Source organism: Watersipora subatra, chromosome 7 (assembly GCF_963576615.1).
Source record: "Watersipora subatra chromosome 7, tzWatSuba1.1, whole genome shotgun sequence".
In the NCBI taxonomy this organism is placed as follows: Eukaryota; Metazoa; Bryozoa; class Gymnolaemata; order Cheilostomatida; family Watersiporidae; genus Watersipora; species Watersipora subatra.
This window is the reverse complement of record NC_088714.1, coordinates 32936980-32962322: the sequence shown is the minus strand read 5'-3', so window position 1 is coordinate 32962322 and position 25343 is coordinate 32936980. Positions and strand designations below refer to the sequence as shown.

Sequence of the window (25343 nt, the reverse complement as noted above, 5' to 3'; positions counted from 1 at the left end):
ATCACCGGTATGTTATTTGATAAAAATTAAAATTGCAAAAGCTTTATAAATATGTTAGAAAACTACAGCATAATTGTTCATTAGGTTGAAGCAGTAATTTATTTGCTATTCAATAAAACAAACCGATAATTGCTAAAGCCGCTGTTATTGACAGGTCGAGATGAAAGCTTTGAACAAAGAGGTAGATTCACCTGAAGGGATTGATGAGAATACATCTATGCTGCGTGACTATGACAGCCGTTTTGATGTACCAAGTATGGTTGGTGATGGTTATATGCATGTCGATGAGCCACGCTATTGCACTTTGGGAAGGCAGAGGCCTGCTGTAGTTGCGCCATATCAGCAAGGAGGTGAGACTGGCCGAGGTTGTTTACTGTCTGCCATGGGTCAGTCTTTGGGCCGGTTCTGGAGTTAGCTGCGTGAAATGCCTATCAACATTTTATGCCCGGTTTGAATTCCGTTTGTGTTCTTGCATCAAGGTGCTATGGCAATATCCATTGGCTAGGAAAATCATTTGTTTTTTTGGCGGTAGGCTTTCAATTTGCGCTGACCAGTAGAAATATTTCATAAATTAATTCTAACAATAGTAATGGGCCAACACCGTTTTTTTACCAATGGCCGTGCTCCTTAATTTTGTTTGGACCAATAGCAATGCGCCACAAATTTGTTCTGACCAATGGCAATGAGCCGCAGATTTGTTCTGACCAATGGCAATGCGCCGTAGACTTGTTCTGACCAATGGCAATGCGCCGTAGACTTGTTCTGACCAATGGCAATGCGCCGTAGACTTGTTTTGTCCATTGACTGTTAAACTAAAATTTTCTTGTTTTGTATGTTGTTTCGTTGCTAGCAGATGGAAGCTATGAGACCAATCCCTATAGCAGTGAGTTTTGAAGTCATATAACATATTGTGCTTGTTTAACAGAGCAAAGCTGTTGGCTACTAGCTTTTTATGTTGTAATGCATTGGCTTAGTATATCGCACTCTGCAGCAATAACAGTTGGTTTAAACTAACTTTGAGATTTGTATACTCGATATATTAGATTTGTTTACCCCCAACTCTAGCTCTAAACACCGTGTTCTGTGTTGGCTGTGCCACAAATGTATATTACATGTATATGTGATGCGCTAGGCTTCCTTGGCAGCATTATACGATTAAAGCATTTGGTATGATGCGGCGAATATTTTACCTTCGTACTCACATATTGTTAGAATATTTGCCTGCTCTAATGGCAGCCATGCCATGTTCATTCTGCATTACCCCTTTTCTTTCTCGACTTGGCATCGTGTCTGAGACTAGTTCAAGCATTTACTGCGGAACGCCTACACGGTGTGTGTGGTGGTGTTTGCTTTATAAATAATTAAAGGGATTTTTTGTTAGTGTGCAGCTGATATAAAATAACACTGCCATTCGGTTCATCTAGACAAGAAGGCACTTAATTGCAAGGCAGTCGACATGAAGCTGACGGTTTGCTGAGCTAATTTGAGTTATGCCAGATGGTAACCTATAAAATGACCTTTTACAGCCATGCCAAGGGCAGCTGTACCGCCAATGACCAATGAGCATAGCCGTCCTCTCTATCCCAAAACGCAGTTTGCAACCCAGCATCCTGCCAACATTCCCAGGGTGCATCTGGGTGACACGTCGCAACCTATCACAGGTTAGTTATGGAAGAATAGAGTTTGTTTTGAAGTTGTTAAACAAACATTTGAAATGTTTTATGGTGGCTGGAGTTGACAGTTGATTGTTGATTGTTGATTGTTGCGATCCCGTACCACAACTATATTACAAGTCATTCTATGTCCAAATGGATGGTGCGGTGCAACTTATAATTTTTCTGTAAAACACTTGATTAAAGCCAGCATTTACGCACTATGAAGAGTTACCTGCTCTTATCAATATCAATTTAAAAAAGAAGACAACTCAATTTTGCAGTTTGTTGGGCAGTTCATTGTGGTATATCCATCATTTGTTTGCTGAATCGTTATCATGATTTCCAAAAAAATATTTGGGAAGCCTCTATTAGCTTTTACAGTAGTTGATCATTGGTAAACTGTGAAGTATCATGGGGGCATCATAGGTGCATCATAGGTCATCCTGTACGTGCTATCACAGAAAAAAGACTGATCATCAGGCATTTCATGAGCCTTTTTTATGAAAATATCAATGAGCTTTTACTAAACGCCGAACAGTTGTTAACCGTTTTTTCCTGCCACGCTGTCTCCACCTATACAATTTTAGTACTTAGATCAATTTTTACCTTGGTAACTGTTGCATGCTACAGTTACCAAGGTAAGAACTTTGGCATCATATCTATGAAGTATGAATTCTGTTTAGATAGCATGTTGACATTGTCGCTCTGTTGTAGCTGCCACAATGTTTCAATCCGCCTTTTACGTACGCTTGGTTCCGTTATTCCTGTTCCGTGTATCCGGATGTCAAGTGGAAGTCATTAAGTCTATTTGTTGATAACATCCACAGTGTTGAACCAGTTGTTTGCTCGAAAACCTACGAGGAACAACATATGAATTGATCTTTTTAAAACACTTCCTATTTATAGCTGCCAGTCTTTTTTTATTCTAATCCAATAAATGCATCGAGTTAATGGACGATGAATGAATTGATGAACTTACGAACTACAGTAATCCCCCACTTTTTGGTGCTTCCTGGTGCTCCACTCCTGATAAGTGAAAATCCTTGAAATAAAAACTAATAAACTCATATTTAATAAATTACTTTTTAATTAACCATAAACATTTCCCTCTCATTTTCCCTCTCATTTTCTTAAGTTTATTATACAAATTTGAGGGTGTTTAACTCATTCGCAACTGACTAACTTTCATGCGATCTACCTTAAATACCGTCATTTCTCAGAAAATTGCTATAATTTAAGTTACTGCTACTGAAGGTACTGAATTCAAATAGGTTAGTACCATTCAATGTTCAAAATAACCAGCCAAGTTTCCTTTTTCATAAGGTATAAAATTCAGATAGAGATTTCCTATTACTTACATGTAGATTTGCGTCTCGAAGAAGGTGGTGTTAAAAGATTTTTTATTTTCAAAAAGCTTTACTCGCTGAAACCAAGTTAGAATTTCACAATAAAAATGATAAAACAACTAATTTAGCTAAGAATATTTTTTTTTTTAACATATAATACAACGTTCTGAATAATATATATATATAAATATAACAGTTAGTCATGAATGTGAAAATCATGAAACACTAATTTCGAACTCTTTCTCGCGAGTGTCCTTCAAACCAAAACATAGCAAATCTACATGCCAATATACCTTAAATAAACTGTCATAAATATGTTTCAAATAATTAAAGTATGTTCAATAACTCTGTTCTTGACTTTTCAGACTCTATAGCCAGCTCTAAGAATCGATATGATCTTATCGAAGGTGAATGATAACGTTAGTCTGACTACGGCTGACTACTTGAAAAGTGCATTTTTATTCGAGCATACGATTCAAATTGACAGAATTAAAAGTTGATAACATTAAAATTTTTTAATTTGATTTATGCAGTCTCTCATTGTCTTATTACTTCTGAACCTGCTAATTCACTTCTAGAGTTGAAAAGAAAATGATCACGATCGATAAAATGTCAAGTCGCCATGATGTTTTTCGGTTTAGGCTGACTTCACTATGGGTTTAGTTGAGGGTTCTCACTGAGCCAGAATATGGAAAGATATTTCTGTATTTTAGATTGTTTACTTTTTATTTATTTTAATGTTTTTAAATTTCTTAATAATCATTTTTACCCTCGTGAAGTTTTGAAATGGCGAAACTGAGGAATTACCGTAACGAACATTCATGGGTAGTATGAGGTCCAATATGAGTTACATCACATCTGTTTGCCACTTGATTTGCACCGCCATGCTCTCTCCCTACAAGACCTCAGTAATCTAAATGCCTGAGATATGTTTATAAACATTACCTCAGCCTTATCTCTTACTTTAATCTTCTTGTCTTTGATACTCGGTGTGTTACAAGCATGTGATATGTTTGTTTAGACATCTATGGCAGCTATACCGGAGTCGGTAGGGAGCTAAATGTTGCTATCATTTGTACTAGTTCACTTGTCTTTCTCGTTCGATGTTAGCTTGTAGCTTCTATGGCTCCATTATGATACTTACTGGCAGTTTCTAGATGTGATTGCTGAGAGTTTACTAGACGTTAAACTTTGTCACTCACTATCACAGTAGATATCGCGTAGATATTCAAACTAATTGGCTCTTGCTCAGCTTGTCTTTCTCTGTTTCTTGCGTTATGTATGTATGTAGGTATTTTTGCTTGTCAAATTAGTCATTCTCAAAGTACTGCGCATCCAAGGTGAATACAGTTGTGCGGCTGTTTTAGTTACAGTCATGCGCAAAAGTATAGGACCCTCTATAATAATCCAGTATTTCTGAGATATATCAAACCAGTTGTAATTTCTCCTAAAAAGGACAAGAATACCAAAACTTGTTATTTTTTCAATGCGAAGAATCTACTCTGTCTGTTTTTCTGGTCTGCTAGTCTTCAAAAGCAATGCTCTGACTTGTGTTGCTAAGCAGTATTAAATGTAAATATTTTTTTACTAAAAGCTATTTTGAAACATGAGTGTTAAAAATGTCAAAAATGGCTGAATGCACACCGTTAGGGAAGTATAAATGTCAAACATTTTAGAAAACCCCCAAAGATTTAATACAAAGGCTTAGGAAAAAAACCACTTATTAACTATTACTAATGTTTTATTAACACAGAGCAGATCTCATCGGGTGAGAGTATTATGTTATTAGGAGGAATAAATTTCAACTCAAAAACAGTACAACATCATAAAAAGTGTACTTTTTTAGGATTAAAATAATATATAACTTTTTTGTATTTGAGTTGACTGTATGCTTCTTATTGAGTCCTATAGTTGAAGTAATTGAAAATTACGTAAATTATTGGACAGTTTTATACTTTTGCACATGTCTAGATGTAGTAAACATATAAGTACATATATTGTATGTTGTACTTGTTGGGAATTCATATTAGTAACCATGGTTTATTTCAAGTTTGTAAAGCTTACCCTAAATAGAATGATTAGAGCTTCTGACCAAGTTAGTGTTGCTGAACTCTCATTTTAGGCTTGTCTGAGCTGATTAACTCTACAAATTTGTTGTCTTATCCTGTTTAGTATTATATTCTAATATAAACTGCTTGCGTCGATTAATTCCTATTGGATTAGTTTTACTTCATATTTGAAGGCTATAATGGTAGCAGCACTTTAACAGCAGCGTTTTTCTTGAAATAACCAATATTAATAAAATCAAAATGTATAAATAGTTTTTAATCATACTGGCTGAAAAGGTGTGAACAAAAATGGTTATGTGGCAGAGACACTCTCGAACTTCTTCAAAGATGGCTACAAATGTAATTATAGAACAACTTAGAATCATACTGACTTGAGGTCAAGCGTGTTATCTTGCTTTAATCTTTCAACTGTTCCATTTCACTGCTTTTTAAATTCCACTTAAAACCAACCAGAAGTTTCTGTACTAGTTTACTGTTTGCTAGCTATCTGTTGATTGTTAAATTAGTCTGTACAACTTGTCCGTTGCTCTATAGCAGTGATAGAATTCTAACAGTAGTCAATGTGTTTAGTTGTACAAGTATTTTATCAAATGATGTTTGTTTAGGTTATGGTGGTGCTTAGGATGGTAACAGGTTGATAGGTAGAGCCTTCCTGGCTGTCACTACCACATCCTGGAGCAAAAACCTTGACATAGCATTTGTTATCGTATTTATTTAGAGTGTAGTATCTCTTGCAGAGACCTCGTCCTTCTGCACAGACCCCTTGACAGGGCTGAGGGGTCTGGCTACCCCTGTTAGCAGTACTTTCAGCACCGAAGACACCGGTACATGGGCTTGTTGTGTAGATCTTATTTCTTCTTCGTTTTCTTTGTGTTCTCTTATCAGTTGCCTTCTTCGGTTGCAGTAGCATGCATGTTTACCACTCGCACCTCCATAGCCTTATTTGTGTTTGGCATTTTGGCACTGTTCTCCGTTGTATGCCAGTCGAGTTTCCTCAAGCTTTCGATGGCTTATTCCTCGTATCCTCAACCAAATAGGATGTCTATTACATAAAATTGCGTACATGTCTATTACAAATTACATAAAATCAGGTTTTCCTGTTTGCGGTAGATTTTAATTTCACTGTCTGCACAAACATTTGTGTCATGCTTTCTAGAACCATACAATCATGTACCTTCGGCTCCCTACTACAACACGCCTTACATGATTGACGGGGAGGAGATACCTCCACCCCGTCCCCCTCCTATGCAAGTCAGACCTCAGCCGCTAAAGTTCAAGAATTTTAATGGCACTGGGCACACAATTCCCAAGCATATTGGTATGTGTTAATAATTTAGGGTTGATCAGTCAACAAAACATCTCAGTCTAGTTGGATATGGCGACTTCAACCAGCTAAAAAAATTTCCATGAAGTGAAGTTCTCGGATGAAATTGTTTGTTAAAAAAGGCCAGCCCAACGCTATCAAATTGCTGCTTGTATTATCGTATTGTCTATCGCCTGCTGAGCTGTCAGGCTTTGTTTGTGAATTTTCTCAATTTTACATTAAATGTTATTATTCTATTGCGGGAACGTAAATTTTCTGAATATCAAAAGGATCAAATTTTTTGTCCGCTAAAACAAAAAGCTTGCTGGTTTACTTGTCAAGTTTACTGAGGATTATGGTTTGGCCAAAAGTTCGACAATTTTGGTCTACCACATTTGATCACGTTTCTGTTTATCACTATTCTCTAAGTTTATTTGTCCTGCCACCTTTTATATATTGTGCAACTGTAGTGCTGTGTGTAGTGACAAGTTTAATGCTTGCAGTTTCTAATTTTTGTCAACTGTTGGCAAGTACTCGATTAGAAAACCTTATGAGCATATGTCTTTTTACACGTATTTTAGCTGTAAACTGATAATATATAGCAGCTTGACGCAAAGTATCTCTTAAATGTCTGAAAACTTGTCGTAATTTTAAAATCATAAAGTTTCCTATATCCCTCAGTCTTCCTGGAACATATTTATCTTAGTTGTGTTATGAAGATGGTAAGATATGATTGTGTTGAAGAAACCTCCGCCGTTCTATTTACCTACTAGTTGTAACTACAACATTTCACATCCAAAGCTTTTCACTTTTGGATTGGAGTAAACTGTTCCTATTACAGTAAAACCTCAACCGATGATCTTTAAACCCATTGTCCCCGATTCAGAAGATGCTGCTGACCAAACCGGCGTTGATGAGGACATGTTGAAGCCTCCAAGACCTCCTTATGGCAATCGGCAACTCAACCATGGCAGCCTGGGAAAGGACTCATTGAAGATGACTCTGGTAGGTGTGATAAGGGAGTGAAGGTGTGTTTACACTAATAATATCGTGTTGGTGACTTGGTAAGTTTGACCCACTCACTAACGCCCTTGATTTGTGGGGAAGTTTGTATTAGACTCGTAACTGTTGTGCACAGGATCGAGTTATTTCGTGTTTTGAAAAGTTTTTAGTTCCATAAAGGCTGATACACACTTAATCGGAGTTGTCCTCTCGGCAATTATTTATGCACTATTTAGATCAGAAACTGATGACATCGCTGAGGAAACGCATTATGTAGGGAAATAGAGCAGCTGTCAAACCTTTCTAATAAATATTTCACAGTGCATCCACGACAGTTTGCAATGTACACCACTTTGGCAAGTGTGGTTGGTTGTCGCAGATTGCTTAATATACATGACCCTTCATAACAGTTACTGCGAGACTAGTATTTTGTTGTTTCAGCAACCGCATTGTGTAATGAGAATACTGTGCCGTGTACTATTTGCTGATGTAAACGAGGATGGGTTTGCGATAATGTGAACAATGTTATTACAGACGAACCGATGTAGTGTCTGATTACTGCCAAAATACTTGGATACAGTGTGTATCAGCGATCATTGTTGACAAATACATTAGAGCTGCTTGAGTCTCTTTAATAAACAACGCTGATGAATATCCGGTGAATGCAGATGTTTGCTGCATAAATATCAATTTATGTCAGCTTGGTTTGGCAAATGAATCCAAGGCTTCTCTCATATTATCACTTTTATGAAGAGTGCCGACTGCCCAACCACTAATTAGGGAGTGAGTTACTGTGAGAAAGACATTGAAATATACTTATTGTAAAAGTTAAGTATTACTCATCAATATATGTGAGCGTGTTTTCCTTTGCATTAGCCAGTGTTAATTATTTTGTGTTAGGAATAGTATTTTGTTAGTAGCCAGTAGGTGGGATGACAGGGGATAGTCGCAATTGACTGAATAAAATTCTTTTACCTAGGTTCTGTACTATAATGCTCAATGCTGTAGTTTAGTTTTAAAATTGCCTTTCATTCAAGTTGGAGATCATCATCGCCTTTTAAATTGTTTAATTTGCAAGTCGACAATTGGAAAGGCCATGACCTCCAACTATAGCATGCTGCAGGAGTCGTACAGTAGACATGTTTTATTCTTTAGAAATCAGGAAGCACCGAGCAGTTGAACACTGATATGGCCAACTTTGATAACATCATGCAAGACTTGAGCTCATGCGTAACGTAGTTGATCTCTCGCACTGCATGCGACTCACACTTACATTGCCCTCTCGTGGCTCAAGTCATTCTACTTGTTTGCACATACAAGGTTTTGTATTCTGTAGCAATTGTAAAATACCTCTACAATTTTTGCTTATTGATCGGGTCCAAACTGCTGGTATTTTTTCTGTATCTTAATAAATTCTTGTAAATATCTGTCAGTTTTGTATTCTTTGTAATTACATGATGACAGTGTGACCCGTGTTGCTAGTCGCAACTATTCTCTGTTCTTTTTTACTAGCCATGTGACATGTGGCGAGTGCACCTACATAACAATCAGTCAGGCATTTGCATTTTTGTTACCCGTTTTAGACGTTTTATATTGTATTATCATTTTATTCTGATGTTGATACTTGTTTACTGTAAAATATAAATACAGAACGTGTTATAAATGAAATGTTTCATTCGCATTTATCCAATTAGTCTTGTTCCCCTTTGCCTGTTTTCCAACAATTCATCAAGGCAATTACCCCCTGCAAATTACCACAATGACTACATGGAAAATACATCAAATCTATTTTATGTAGCGGTGGGTAAGTATGTGCAGGTAACACAAGTCTGTTAATGAATTTGGTAAACTATTTACATGTATTACAGTTTATAGGTAACACATGTAAATAGGTGAAGGACCACATTCATATTCGTATTATAGAGATGCATTCTTTGTTGTCTTTGTTAGCGAGACGAGGTGATTTTTTTAGTAATTGCAAGAATAGATCTGTAAATACCACGCGCTATTAACTAAAAGGGAGGAATACATGCCTATATGTAACAAGGTTAATGCTGTTGCTATGATAGTTACTAACCAATTACAAATTCATTTACCTAAAGTCCCAAATTGAAATTTTAAACCATACTGTAAGTTTCATCACCGAAAGCCTATTAGGATGGACTAGTAACACAATTCACACTTGTGAATACTACCAGGTGCTTGGGCAAACATTTCACATACCTTAATGTGACAAATGTTTTGAAAGAGTTCCTCTTTCAATATATTGAATATTGAAAGAGTTCCTCTTTCAATAACCTGATGTTTCTACATTTCATTAATAAGGATTCACCATTAGCAATTATAAAAGTTGGGGTGCGGAGTAGCACCTACCAGAGCGAGTCATTACCTATAATTATGACAAGTTGTTTACAGCAAAGTAGCCATTTTCTATGTGAATATAAAAATCTGATTGGTTGTGGATCATTGCCATATTCATCTAATTGTTGCTCAAATTACTACTGAAATCTTACTCAATTTTTTTAATAGAATAGAAAACATTTCTGCCACACTGCAGAACATCATTAAGCTACTGTAAGAAGAAATCAAATGGTAGCATTGAACACAGCAACTGACAGCCACAAATATTAAAGATTTAATCTACATTTTGTCAAAATTAATATCCTCAAAACAACTTGTGTCCAGTATTAGCGACTCACCATACTAGCTTGTGCACCGGATGGTATAATAAACTATGGCAAAAGATTGCATGCTATCAGTCACTGCAATAACTATGATGCACAAATCAAATAGGCATCAGCCCTAATCTTTCTTATTTACATCTGTACTAGCTTATACGATTTACAAACAAAATATACATGTACATCATCAGCGTAACTCTGCTCTAGGAAGGCTCTATTGTTTCTGGTTTAATTAAGGAGAACATGGAAATGCAACTTCTACTGGAAGAATTTCTTGATATTTTATTCTTGATTCAACACAAACTCTTTCAACGCCAGTCTGGTGTATCCCGATAAATACAACAGTGAACATTCCCAATATTTTATTTATAACAATATTGTAATATAACGAATACCTGCATACATGGGCAAGAGATAATATTTGTATAACAATGGAAAGGATTTATATAATACTAAAAATATGAAAGATACCTGAGTATATTTAGCACAATGATTCTGGTAATCCTTGGGATACACAAAATCGTAGCAATATGTGAGACCGAAAAAAAAAGATTGCAGAAGTTCAAAAAAAATTCGGTATTATATACCGAGCAACTAGCGCCGCCGAACCAATCTGCCCCCTGTTGATATGATTGATACTTTTGAATTAGTTAAATGCAAAAACATACATATATATAATGTCACTTGAGAGAGCAACAGCCTCCCGAACAGAGTATTCTAATACAATATTATAACTATGCACTATTATTAAATATCTATAATATAACATAGAATTGATACAATGAATTTCGTGAATGACATACAAGTGTGTTTTAAAGGATGATATAATTTAATACTAGGAAATTTGAACACATTCTAACTGAAAATCAACTAAAAACGCTGTAAAGAACATGAAATGAGAGGAGGTTACACGAGCTTATCACATTATCCATTAGTTGAAGATTCTAGTAATTATTATTCTTACATCTTAAGAGATGGTCAATGCTTGCCTTGAAATAAATATGACTTCCTGCTTCTCGCATACCTTACAGGACAGACAAGTAACAGGTAGAGCTCAAAAACTGGTTCTTGGATCTTCAACCAGAAAAATTTTTGTCAAGAAGCGAGCATACCATGAGCACACTTGAAATAGAGATTGACCCTTTTGCTTGACCTTTTCAAGCGACCGTGTGATCGTAACGCGAATATTGGCATCAGTCGTTCATTTCCAAGGCCACAAACTAGATACAGCACTGACAGCCGAGGTCATAATGCTGCTCGCAGAGGCGGCGTAGCTCGTAGAAATCATCTCTGAGGAGCGAATGATTGGTGATTCCGTGACAATAACATAGTTGCTATCTTCTGGCTGTTCTCCTGGCAACGGCTCATACAGAAGTGGCCTCGTAATATCATCATGGACGGTTTGAATTTGGCTGGTGAGTACCAGTTGGTGTTGCTGAGACCTGCAATAAAACAGACAAGCACTACAACGTATACTATAAGGTAGAAGAGCACATTGTATGGAAGGAATGAGAGATAATGTTACAGGGTTAGTTAACCCTTCCACTGTCACCCATGTACAAACTTAGCTATCGGCTTACCGCCAGCCATTTTACCGAAAATTGCCGATTTTGCTTCATGATATGTATACAATTCTTTTCAACTTCAACCTCTACCTAGAACACTTTTGTTACGTATTATATTTTGCCAACATGTTAACAAATAGTGCTATGCCAAAAATTCAATGTATCTATACTTTGTGCATTGCTAAAGCTACCTATGTGAAGCCACGATCACTACGAAGTTAAAACGATCCTCCACAATGTTCCTTACTCTTACAAAACTATTACTTTCACCACCATCAGAGTTAGTGCTGCTAATTTAATTATCTGTGTAATCCCAAAAATCTGAATCTGAATTGGCTATAATGTCATCAACATAAGTAATCCTCTGTTTTCTAACTTGAGAGGTACTTACAAAAGCCATAATAACACTAAATGGTTCGAACGTCGGAAAGAAAAAATGTTTGCTTTCAAGTTGGAAATTACTAAACAAAAATTTAAAATTGCTTCATGATTTTAGGCTAATTTTATAGAGAAATCTTCGGACAACACTGTCAATACCATAAAATACCTAAAGATCGTTGGTTATTTTGTCAACGAATAATCAAATTAAGTTACTACGCAATTGCTGAAAATGTCGCAAAAATGTGCCTTCGGCAGCCGACCATAGATTACGCATAAATGCCTCTTCAGCAGTGAAAGGGTTAGAAGCACCGAACTTATAAGGACGCATAAGGAAATACTCGTACATATATTTTGGCTCATTACTATTTTGTGCGTGTTGATAATGATGATGACCGCACTGAATTGTAGCTTGAAAAAACTTGGAAAAGTTGCCTAGCATTTTTTATCATGGATCTTGTTCCACTGACCACTCCAAGATGTGGTCAAATAGTCAAACGTTGATCCTCAATACTTACTGTAAAACGTCTATTTGAACGCTCTATGCTCTACTTGGCGTTCTATGTTTCGGCCCTTCTCGTATAGTGGCATCTAATTAGAGGTGGCCTTCAAATAAAGGATGGCACTGTATTTTTCGACTAGCTCATCAGAATTTTTGAAAGATAAATTTAACCCTTTTAACACTCGCCTATATTTTACACTCTCCTTCAGAAGGATCTACATTAATGCCGTCAGCCTCAGACTTTTTGCTCAACCATTTTTCCTACAAGTCGAAGTATCAGACTGAGTTAAACAAGGAGCTACTTCAGTTATAAAATATTAGCAAGATACAGTTATTAATTGTTTCGCTAATGTCACTTTCAAAGTTTGAAAGAAAACTGTAAAACTTTGAGCTGAAAACGAACATAACGTTTTTCATTTTCAAAAACGTTTTGAATGTTTTAAAGTTAGAATACACCATAACAATGGCTGCTATTATGGCGGACGATGTTCCTGAAGAGTATTCTCATCATTCATTAAAACGCTTTTGAAGTCTTAAGGAAAGATTGTAAATCACATGGACGAATCTGAAAACAACACGGATATGATTTAGAACTTGGTGATTTCAAAACAGAGTGTATTTCTGACGATTGTGATGATCGATCTTCTCAGGTACACTCTCACTAAAATCATGGCAACCACTACAGCAAAAATGAAAGAATTAATTGTTATTGATGTAACTGAGTCATTATTAGTACCATTTTGTGGACACTTTTCTACTGATCACTTTCTATTACAGGTTCGTAAACATCAAATAATGCCGAAGTGGCAGACAAATAGAGGGAGAGTTCAATTAAGGGTGGCGCTGTAGCTTTCAACCTTTCTCAGTTCATACCCTAAATCTTATGGTATATGAATAAAATTACTATACCTTTAATATAACTAGAAAAGCACAAGCAGGAAGGAGCATAATTGGCTGCAATGATCCACACGAACGTCTAATTTCATATTAACATAACTTTATTAACATTCCACATGTTACCAAACCCCCTAGATATACATCCTCTCTACATGTACAAGCACCGAACATTACAGCAACCACGAAAGAATTAATTTTTATTGATGTAACTGAGTCATTAGTACCATTTTGTGGATACGTTTCTACTGATCATCTGCTATAATGGGTTCGTAAAGATCAAAAAATGTCTAAGTGGTAAGCAAATAGAGGTGGCCTTCGTTTAAAGGGCAGCATTTATTTTTTAACCCTTTTTCTATAGCAGCGTTATATTAGTGGTAGCCTTGTGGCATTCAAATAAGGGTGGCATTCAAATAGGGGTTTTACAGTATTTGCTCTCATCAGGTGATAACGTCAGATGAGAGCAGATGTATATCTGCTTAAAACAAATTTATAGTGATTAACTACTAGCTAAGTACTCTTTATGCATTATAGTATAATTTACACTTAGGGTATTGAGTATTATTTCCTTCCAATTTCTTTACAAAACTAGTGTTTGTAATGATTATCTATTATCATCTATTTATTTTTTATTTATACTGTATATATAAGTGTCAGTGTCTGTCTGGTTATAGAGATTAGGTTTTAGGAACAAAAATCTGTTTTACAGAGGATTTGAACTCATGACATTTAATTCGCAAATCAACAAAGGAGCATGGGCAACCGCTAAGCTAAAGGCTGGTTCACACTATATCGGAATATCTCGGGGTTGATGCCACAATCTTCGATGATAACAGTATTTACACTATCATAAACCCATCTGTATTTGCATCAGCAAATACTCCGTGACGTAGTGTTCTCATTTTTCTATTTAATTTTCGTGAAAAAACCTTTGTTTTCGCGCGCTTCAATCAAATACTATTCCTGCAGCAACTATCGTAAATGGAAATAAATAAATCAGGCTATCTGCGACCGCCAATTACTATCGCTGAAATCGTTCACATTGTACAGGCTGACATGCCGTCGAGCTCGATGAAATGTCGAGAAATCTTGAAAGCTGCAAATTTTCCCGCGTTGCTATCATCGCTAGCTTCGCTGCTATCGGTCCTCTCTGCAGATGGTAAACAATAAACGCTGAACGGACCCCGCTGACATACGGCGATATAGTGTAAACCAGACTAGCTGTTCTTTTTCCTTATCTTTGTTGTTTTTTCTCTTTATCGTGATCGCAGTTTACAATGTAATATATACTTTTTATTATTAACTATTTTATTATTAATACCTTTTACATTTTCTTTCTTTTAGAATTTTTTAAAAGCTATTTTAAAGTTCATTACCTACTTTTTTAATTTGTAATTTTCAAATGTTCTCTTTCAAATTCAAAATTCAAGCTCTTAAAAGCTAAAAAACGAACAGTTAATCGCAGCCACACGAGACCGCCGTAGTTTGGATTCCCATTCCAGAACGGCTCAAATGTGATGTAGTTGTGAGAGATGGTTTCTGTTTACACTTTCATGCAACCTTATTCATCGAAATATTTTCACAAATATACTTCACACATTCAATAAAACTACACGTATGTCTACTGTTCTTACACGTCTGTTTTATCATCATCGCGATGCTGTCACTTTTAGCAGTGATATCTTAAAACTTACCGTAAAAATTTGTTTAATTTTTTAGCCTTAGCTTGAAGAAGTACATATCATTGTCCTCATGACAAGATAAATTATCACAGGTGACCAATCATGACAAGCCTGTTGGTCACCTGTGATAATCGCAAACTGCTGCAGAAATTATTTGTGATGTATTGGGTCACATGATTAGATTACGCTTGCCAATTAGACCAAACCAAAACAAAACTGTAAAGTAGCGAGCATCTATATTTGATAAGGGGTCTTCGGTAAAACCCGAAGTGTTTGTCATAAACTAGTGCTACGATAAAATTTATATTGAACTTTTTATTGGCCTTTCAATTCATGTGAGAACATCACATGACAAGACAACAACCAAATTTCGTGGCTACGTCAGAGAAATAAAGAGATTCCAATCTACGGCGGCTTTTCGTTTTTGAGCTTTTAAGAGCTTGTAATCACATTTCCACATATTTGGCACCTACAACACAACAGAGTAAGACATGGTGAATCTTTTGATACCAAACAGCTGTAATGTGAATTTTGTTGCAAGTCAACCTTTAAAGATGTAAAGTAAATAGGCCATTGCTGTTTATATGTTTTTCCTACAACTTTTAATGTAACTATCTGTTGCATTTTTTGCAGTTTCATGATCTATTTTTGCAATTTTTAGTATTGTATTTTAACCTTTAATGCTTTGGATGTTTTAAAAGCCAAACGTACAAAATGTTTACTTTTGCTTTTTATTTCCATCATCATAAATATAAAACATTTTATTAAAATTAAACACGATCTATATATACCCGTTTCTAATTTATAGTACGCAATATACAGTACAGCTTATGGTGTAAAATGTTGAAAAACTACTTTACCAAAGTATATCTCCGAATTTACCCAAGTTTTTATCATCTTGGAACAAATTAAAATCTACACAATTTCATTTTAAAGGGAAAAATTGTTTCGTATCTCGAAAAATTCGGTCAGCAACGCTAGAACAACCTAACACATAACCTAACGAGTAACACATAACAACATTTTGGAACGGATTATGTTCGAGAACCGAGGTTCCACTGTACGTTATTAAAAGCTATACGTCGCTGAAAGTTATCAACTTTTAAATTTACAGTGGTTTGAAAACTTTTTCCTCATAATATGAAGTTTGGAAGTTACAGTTGTTTGAAAAAGTTTGAAAACCTTTACAGTGGTTTTTATTTTCTCTCTTAATTTATTTCAATTACACAAAACACTTTTCTCATGATATGTAGTTTGAAAGTTAGAATGGCAAACGATGTTATATGTTAAATACTAATCAATTTTCTGTCCAAAGAATCTTTTATTACCCGGGCAACGCCGGGTAGCACAGCTAGTGTTAAATAATAAGTTTTCTGCGCAAACACTTTTCTATTACCTCTGACATATATATATGTCAGACATATACATACACTTGTATATATACACATATATATGTCAGAGGTTAGAAAATATACAAATTAGATGATGTCTCACACCAAATGATGAGAAAAAAGTAGTTATTGTTATCAAGTAAAGAAAACCCATGACCTCGCAAATACTATCTTACAAGCACAAGAACAGAGCAAATAAAAATATGAAATGAGATTTATCCATAGATGTAATAAACCCTATTTATTATATCTATGGATTTATCAGAAAAAAATCAATTTTAGTTTTGTCCAACGTCAGACACAATTAACCAACTATTTCGAGCAATTGTATACAAAAGACCTACAAATACGCAACAATTATAAATGAACCTGAAGCAGATTCATTTTTCTGTGGTCAGATAAATGACGAACCTGCTTAGGTAATCCCGATTCAAAAGATGGTAGAGGTTTGATATGGTTCGTCGAGGGAAATAGTCATGCATGTCGATTCCTTGACTTGCGCTCAACACTGCAAGGTTCATATTGATTTGAGCAAGAAAGTTGGTCAGATCCTCTGAGGTGGCACTACCAAGGTTGAGCAAGCTACAATAAAAAAAACTTAGTCACTTCGAGAAAGTCAGGTTGGAAGATATGCCATGCTGGGAAGATGCCTAACACTTGATAATGAAACAAATGATAAACAACCCAAAGATAATAGGATCTTTTGCAACAAAGTGATGGGGCGTGTTGCCTTCACGAGAAACAGTGGTATTCAATTCAAAGTGAGACAACTCCAAATGACTAGTATTTTTATAAATTGAAACCGCTGCTAATTTCTCTTGTTGTATCCACCAGTGATGGTTGGATATCAGTGTACATTTAAGGCTCATGAAAAATGTTGAAATCATATCTTATTCACTAGTTTTGTTCTCTCTGCACGTAACTTGACATACATTTTTATAACGGAGTAATAGTGGAATTATGTCAATTATCAACAATATAGCAATGGATGAAGCAGTGACAGGCTGAAGAGAAACCGAGTTACTTTTTGCTGTAGATGTTACACTTCTTTACCTAAACCTCCACAATTAATCAACCATAAACTAATTACTGCTGCTCACATATTTCCACGTTTTAAACATTCTGATTAAGGGCCGTACAATAGCCACCCCACCCCTGTGATACCCTTAAAACTTTGGCCTATGTAAATCAGTCAGCTGCGATGAAAAATAGCTGTTGTATGTGCTTCATCGTAACATGTAACATGGTTGAACAACTCCCAAACAAAGATTCTACCACGTCATCAGAAGATCTAATTCTTCAACTGCCACTCACATTTAACTCCTGGCTGACTTATACAGTTATATGAGACTGTGTCAGCCAAACTTGATAAAATTTTCAGGCGAATACAAATTAAACTTATGTATATATATATATATACATATATATATATATATATATATATATGTACAGTGAAACTCCGATAACTCGCCCTCGGATAGCTCGTACACATGGTAAACTCGAATGAATTTGTTTGGTCCGTTTCCATGCAATGATAAATTGCTTTAGATAACTCGACCTTAACTCCGTTAACTCGAACAGTTTTTTGTCCAACGGCTACCGAGACGGTTGTTATCGCTTTAGAATATCACTTTATTCCAAGCCATAGAGATGAACATCAACTTTTGGTAGTTCTTAGGCGTCATTATTACCACTATTGGCAAAATATTTTCGTTAACGACCAAACATAGGTTGGGGATAGCCCTCCGTAAGCAAGGAGACCTTCAGATAAACTTGAAAAAAAATCAGCAAAACTGGTTTTTGTTAAAACGCTAAAAAAATGTCTTTTTTTCTGAGCGTTTTAACCGCGATCAGGTTAAAACCGCCTATTTTAATCTGAAAACGTCCTGGCAGTCACATCACCTAAAAAACCAAATATCAAGTAATAGGAAAATATTTATACTTTCTGATATAAATTGTTAAAACATTACATGAGAAGCCCTTAATTTGCAACAAGCAATCAATGCTTTTCATTTATATATAGTTTGTATATGTAGATAAATACATGCACTTGTGAAAGTGTTCTCATAACCTGAACGCTCTGATAACTCGAACACTTTCTCTCAGTCCCATGAAGGTCGAATTAGCCGAGTTTCACTGTGTGTGTATGTGTATATATATATATATATATGCCGTAAAACCTGTAACTGAATGCCACCTCTATTTGAACGCCACCTTCAATTGACCGCCACTCTGAGAGAAGGGTTGAAAAATAGAGGCCACGCTCTAATTAAATGCCACCTTCATTTGACCACCACTTTGACATTATTTGATCTTCAGGAGCTCATAATATCAACTGATCAGTAGAAAAGTGTCCACAAAATGGTATTAATAATAAATTGCATTAGTGCTAAATGCAACGCGTAAAGGTTTTGCTCAACCAAAAAATTGTTTGAACGTCAACATTGATTAGTTCAGCAGTGCAGAAAAAGAGTTGAGGCCAGAAGACATTGTGGAAGGTATTGGACAACCAGAATAAGTTTTTTTCATCGGAAGCAACAATCAGAATTCAGCTATCCAAGCAAGCGATGCAAATACTTTTGTTTTAAAAACCTTGTTTTTCGTTTCTGCATGTAATATAAATATGGTTCGTTTATGTCCCTTGTACATGGATATATATTTTTAGCATTTGTTAGATTATCATTACATAACTTTTAAATTTACAGATTTATAGCATATTATTTAATAATATCCTTGCTTCAGGAAAAATTTATGTTATAGGATTTTACGTTATAAGAACAGTAAAATATGCGTAAATTGCCTAATCCGTTCCAAGATCCTTTTAAACTCACCCCTTTGGGTATTCAAAAAAAAAATCTACACTCAACTTTTTAGTTAATTGGTCATTCTGTAGTATTGCATGGTTTGTATTGTCATCTTCTCTCCTTTTACTTATCACTTTCACTTGGTTTATGGGCCATGATTGCAGTAATTTTACAAGTTATGTAGACCACACACCTTTGCGCCAATTTACAACTATTAGTTTATTTTTTCTAGACAGCAAAGTCTATTCTTTAATAGAAAGAATAATAAAACATATTTTAATTATTTTCCATTACAGAATAGACATTGCTATCTAGAAAAAAATGAACTAGCCATTGTAAGCCGACGTTGAAGTTAAAAACCGAAAACTTGTAATATGTCTACAATAAAGCAAAACAAAAGTATATTTTTACTATAATAAGAGCAATGCCTTCTCTATGTCCTTCTGTTCGTCTGATCGGTAGACCGACACTCTAACACCTGCATCAATATTCGCCTTTAAATATTTCAAAATAAGAGTGCGGCTAATGATTCTCTGTGCTTTATCGACACGTCTGATGATCTCTCATGGTGCACCGACTGTCAGGGTACTTGTATATAAAACAGAGACAAGTGTCATTTTCTCTCTCAAGTACGGCAAGAGAAAAAGCCATATTTTTAAAGCTCACTAGGAGATTCTCACTATTCAAATTGAATTTGAGAATTTGCCCCGACTTGACACTTTATGTTATATGGAATTGTTTACGGGTACAAAGCAAAAACTTTACATTACTTCTTTACACTAGGAGAAATCTATGTCGTAGGAGGTATACGTTATAGAAGCATCGACTGTATATATCAAATAACTCACGGCAATATAAGGCATAGGTAAGGCAACTCACGGTATATAAGTCATATAGGGCACATGGACATCTAGGCTAGCTGCCATGGATTGTACAAACTGTGATATGTGAGAGAGAGCAGCCCATTCTCCGTGTGCACTTGTAGGTTTTGATGCTATCTTTTGCTCAGGCGTGTAATCTAAAGACAAGTATGTGCTGATCGTTAAAAAGGTAAAAGTGGCTGTGGTAGAGCGTCCAATCAAACAAAGATATAAGTCATCGAGTGTTGCTTTAAATGATTCATTCTAGGGACAATTTCAATTCAACAGAAAAATTACAAACATTAATAATGCTTACAATATAGCGATGTGCGAGAATTGTCGGGAGCGACGTGAAAATGATGTAAACCTATCGACAAAACGAATAGAGAATAAACAACGGTGAGCCAAGAGAATTGTTGGTAGAAGTGGTAGAAGAAAAATGAGGATCACATGAAGATAGTAAAAGAATGAGAATAATAAAAAAAAAAGGAACTGACAAGTAGATGCCACTAAACTTGGTATAAACATTGGAATAGTAACAAATATTTTCCATCGCAAAAACAAAAGGCTGCTAGCAAAAAACGTGCGCTAAAGTCACAAGTTACACACAAAAATGTGACCAAAATAACTACTAAAGCTGCATAGTGAATGAGACGCAGACAAATATTTACCAATATGTTAAATAAATCAGAAAGTGACTCAATTAAATAGAAATAAACTTATATTTTTAGAGCGCGTAACTTGATAATATTTCAAATTGAACGATAAATGCTGAGAATGGACATTTAAACAACTTACCTAAGACCTGAACATGAACGTAAAATTTTTAACAGTGACATTTGCTTCATTTTAATCAACTTTCTGAATATTTTTTTACTAATTTACACTAATAAAATTTCTCTGAGCCGATAAAGTTGAAAGTTTACCTTTTAGTAAAAACAAAATAGTTGATGAACACAATTACTTTGGTACAAAATCAAAAAGTATCAGAGCTTTGAAATGAATAACAAATGTTTTATTTTAAAATGATTATTCAACATTATTAGTAAAACTATTGAACAATCGATAAAATCTTTATTTTTGTGAAGTCAAAATAATATCATGGGTAATGAACATAAATGATTGTAATAGTTATATTACAATCATTTCTAGGGTGGAGCAAGGGCAAGCTAGAGTGCTATGCATATGACAGACATCACACCTCTTCCGAGGAGAAAATGGTCGACATAGTTTTAATTTTTAATTAAGGTTTGATAAAGTTTAAATCAACACTGCGGATGACCTGAATTTTAGAGAAGCTTTGGCCTACCCAGATATTGCCTTAGTTCTACACACTCCCCCGAAGCGTAGAACCGAGCACCCGCTATGGTATATTGAAAGTCCTTGGCAGTATCAACATAGGCCCATGCCCCCTTGACATACTGGTGGTTAGAGGCATCCTGTAGTTCCATCGACACAGAGTCCAGATTGTCATTACTTTGACTGGAACCAAAAAAATTACTTTTATTCACTTACACATACGATGTACACTGGATATCTCATAAACTAGACACTTATCAAGTTTCTATATCTACCATATCTCTATATCTAATGTTTCTATATCTATTATATCTCTATATCTAATGTTTCTGTATCTACCATATCTCTAATGTTTTTAAATCTACCATATCTCTATATCTAATGTTTCTATATCTACCATATCTCTATATCTAATGTTTCTATATCTACCATATCTCTATATCTAATGTTTCTGTATCTACCATATCTCTATATCTAATGTTTCTGTATCTACCATATCTCTATATCTAATGTTTCTGTATCTACCATATCTCTATATCTAATGTTTCTGTATCTACCATATCTTTATATCTAATGTTTCTGTATCTACCATATCTCTATATCTAATGTTTCTATATCTACCATATCTCTATATCTAATGTTTCTGTATCTACCATATCTCTATATCTAATGTTTCTATATCTACCATATCTCTATATCTAATGTTTCTATATCTACCATATCTCTATATCTAATGTTTCTATATCTACCATATCTCTATATCTAATGTTTCTATATCTACCATATCTCTATATATAATGTTTCTATATCTATTATATCTCTATATCTAATGTTTCTATATCTACCATATCTCTATATCTAATGTTTCAGTATCTACCATATCTCTATATCTAATGCTTCTATATCTACAATATCTCTATATTTAATGTTTTTTCTACAATTACTGCTTGAATTCTATTTTCATTAAAAACAGTCTTTTTGGGATCCATGATTTTAAAACTAAATAACACTACACACAGCTCTTTATACCTTAGTATGGAGAGTATTTCCAGTGTTTAATGTTATTCAAACACTGTAAAACCAAACTTGAAGCATAACTGCCACAAACAGCTTTCATTGTTTTTTCATACGAGCTTTTATTGTTCTTTCTCGTACGTAAATCAGACACGCCGATTCCAATTTTGTACTCAAAATAAAAATTGGTCAACTAACTTTCAGTCATTTTTGTTTTTGAAGGCTTTCCACAGTGATTCAATATTGGTGTCGCACACGACACAATCAACACAACAAGCTCCATCCATAAATATGTGACGTAGCCTAGCTTTTCAGGGAAGGAAGTTGGGGATGTTTAGTCTGATCTAGAATTATAGAGATGGGTGTCTTAAAACCCAATATTCTTTAAATTCAGCCTTCAAAATAATCTCAGTCTTTTCTGAAAAGTAAATGAGCTATTTAACATTGCTTGTAGCTTGTTACAGGATGTTTAATAGGCTTAACGCCGAAAAAAATGAGCTCAAAAAGCGTGATAAGAACGCTAGCTTGTGATAAAATCGCGCTTTCTTGAGCTGATAAAAAGCTGACGGTAAATGCCTTGTAGGCTCTCATACACTTACAGGTAGAATAAGGTGTTTGTATATATACCTGAGAGCTCTAACTGGTTCAACTGGAAACATAAACTCTCCCATATCCTTGACAACTCTCTGGCGTCTTGCCAGACTGTCTTTTTCCATTTCATCAATTTCTTGCTGACGTACCAGTAGAGCTTCTTTGCGTTTTTGAACTTCACTGACTTTGGATAAACACTTTTTTTTCGAACTCGCTATAAATCGAGCTAACTTTCTGTTTTCCCGACATATAACTTTGCTTTCAGATAATTCTAAAAACATGATAAAACAATTTAAAATGAATTTGGTAGCCAAAAATACAGAATTTCTTACTACAAACTAACTACTGCCATATTATTGACTGTTCTTACTGTACAAACATTTACTTTGTTTATTTGAACATGACACGTACTCGTGTATAAGATGCAACATCAAATTTTTGAACGAAAATTAGTATAAAGCTTTTTTCATTTTTTTAACCGGTCTTGTCTATATTTTGACTGTACAATGTTGTTGTGAGAGGCTGTATTATGGTTGAGATCAAAATATTTATAACAAATACCTGACTATTAGTAACAACAAACCATGGCATATTTTTGTATTGCTATAAATGATGCGATAATAAAATAATTTTTTGTTGTTTTTGGTCAAGTGGTTGTAACCCCCTGCCTTTAGTGAACATTTTTGGGTGCCATCAAAAATCCAAATGTTTTGTTCCCAACTGAAAAAGTCACAAAACAGTCATTTGTAAAACATCACGACTGAGGCATCCGTTTCGTAATACCAATTTTGAATAAGTAAGTTGTCAGACATTCTGTACAAAAATCATTTGCTAATGTCTAGGCGAGCCATCTTCAGTAAATCGGAAAACGGCATACATACATCAAGTAACTACCTGTATATATTCCTGTATAACGCACACCTTTAATTTTTTATTTAAAATCAGTACAAAATTTTACTGGAATAACTATGGTAATATGGCAGTGTTTAACTTCCATTCACTGGTTCTTACACTTTTACAAGGCCAATACTTGTAGACTGTGCTACAACTAGACCTACTTTCAATTCGTGTTGCTATCTGCTGATCTAGCTTCAAACGGAGGGACTTCAATCGTTCACGCAGCTTTTCTATTTTCAGCTTCTATAAGAGAAAAACAGCCTAATACTTGCATCAACACAATTTTTCTTTTCACATGATTTTCTCATAATCTGTCTGCAGCTGCTATATTTAGACTGCGATTAACCAGTCACTAAAATAGTATATAGAAGATTTGCAAAAAATTTAAAACCTTAATACCGATGTAGCTAACAAATAGAATCACCTTGTCATCTTGAGCGTACTCGGTCATCATTTTGGAATCGATTTTTAAAGCAAGCTCTCTTTTGATGATATGCAACTCCTTTAAACGGTTACAACCTTCAGATAAGCTACAAATACCACAAAGTGTAAACGGACGGCAGTTATAAAGGCATACAGTTTTGCACGATATTGAAAGCTATGACTGGTTTGTTTATAGATATATTGAGCAAAAATACTTGTCACAATACAAATTTTGCCCTTTTGTTTCAGGTGATTCATACAAAATAAATCGAAAACAGTGGAAAAATTGAACAACATTGATATTGCACATAATTTTCTCAACGATGAGCCTAACGAAATTACAGTCACCACATATAAAACTGTGAATCGAATCGTTTTTCTTTTGTTATTAAGAAAAAACTACTGCGAGAGTTATACGTTATTATTACCACTAATTTTACGCTATGAACTAACCTGTACGGGTGCTGCAAAGAATGGTCAGTTAGTTTGGAAGCTCTGTTGGCGGAAGATTTTAAATCGGATGAACGGTCCCATGGCGTCAACGACCTATGTTGCGACAAATACTGTGTATCTAAAATGTGACTAGTTGAAAATTGCGAACTATTTACGGTCAAATCTCGTTTTGATGCACATTGCGCACAGTTTAATTTTCGCTCCCCTATACGGCATATTGGACATTTTTCTACAGCCACACTATATCCACTAATATCTATAAAAGACTCATCAACATTGTAGAAAAGTGACGGGGGACTATTCACGTCGGATCCTAATTTGTCTGACATCTTGATAATACTAAGCACGTGATAATCACGTGACTAACCAAGCGATAGTTAGATGTCTGTAGGGAACACAACTTCGGTTAACTAGCACCTGTCAAGATTGACAGTTTCACATTTTGTGGGTGGTCCTAGTTGAGGCCAACACGTGTTTGAAAAAGAGGCTTGAACTCCCACATTGTAACACACGCGTTTCATTCAAGCACTTTCA

At 35.1% G+C, this 25343-nt stretch overlaps 2 protein-coding genes across 8 annotated transcripts in view; one reads left to right on the top strand and one right to left on the bottom strand.

Annotated features, from left to right (window-relative positions):
• The window catches only part of LOC137399341 (neogenin-like), an 87836-nt gene extending 78799 nt beyond the window's left edge, over positions 1–9037 (top strand). For 2 of the 7 annotated variants that reach the window (XM_068085416.1, XM_068085413.1), the window contains 8 exons: positions 155–350; positions 851–883; positions 1527–1661; positions 4023–4049; positions 5808–5894; positions 6227–6388; positions 7215–7378; positions 8531–9037. In XM_068085416.1, the coding sequence (XP_067941517.1) occupies positions 155–350; positions 851–883; positions 1527–1661; positions 4023–4049; positions 5808–5894; positions 6227–6388; positions 7215–7378; positions 8531–8614 (888 nt within the window). In that variant the 3' untranslated portion in view covers positions 8615–9037. Of the gene's footprint in view, positions 1–154; positions 369–850; positions 884–1526; positions 1662–4022; positions 4050–5807; positions 5895–6226; positions 6389–7214; positions 7379–8530 lie in introns of all 7 variants that reach the window. The other 5 variants (XM_068085414.1, XM_068085415.1, XM_068085418.1 and 2 more) reach the window with 5 other exon arrangements.
• Positions 9038–10401: 1364 nt separating this feature from the next.
• LOC137399819 (beclin 1-associated autophagy-related key regulator-like) lies at positions 10402–25122 on the bottom strand. The gene is made up of 8 exons (XM_068086053.1): positions 24810–25122; positions 24358–24463; positions 24095–24176; positions 23073–23307; positions 21442–21614; positions 20152–20290; positions 16880–17050; positions 10402–11498 (listed from the first exon to the last, which is right to left on the bottom strand). Exons 2-8 carry the CDS (start codon positions 24385–24387, stop codon positions 11258–11260), a joined length of 1071 nt encoding a protein of 356 aa, XP_067942154.1. The 5' UTR covers positions 24388–24463; positions 24810–25122; the 3' UTR covers positions 10402–11257.
• Positions 25123–25343: the final 221 nt, after the last annotated feature.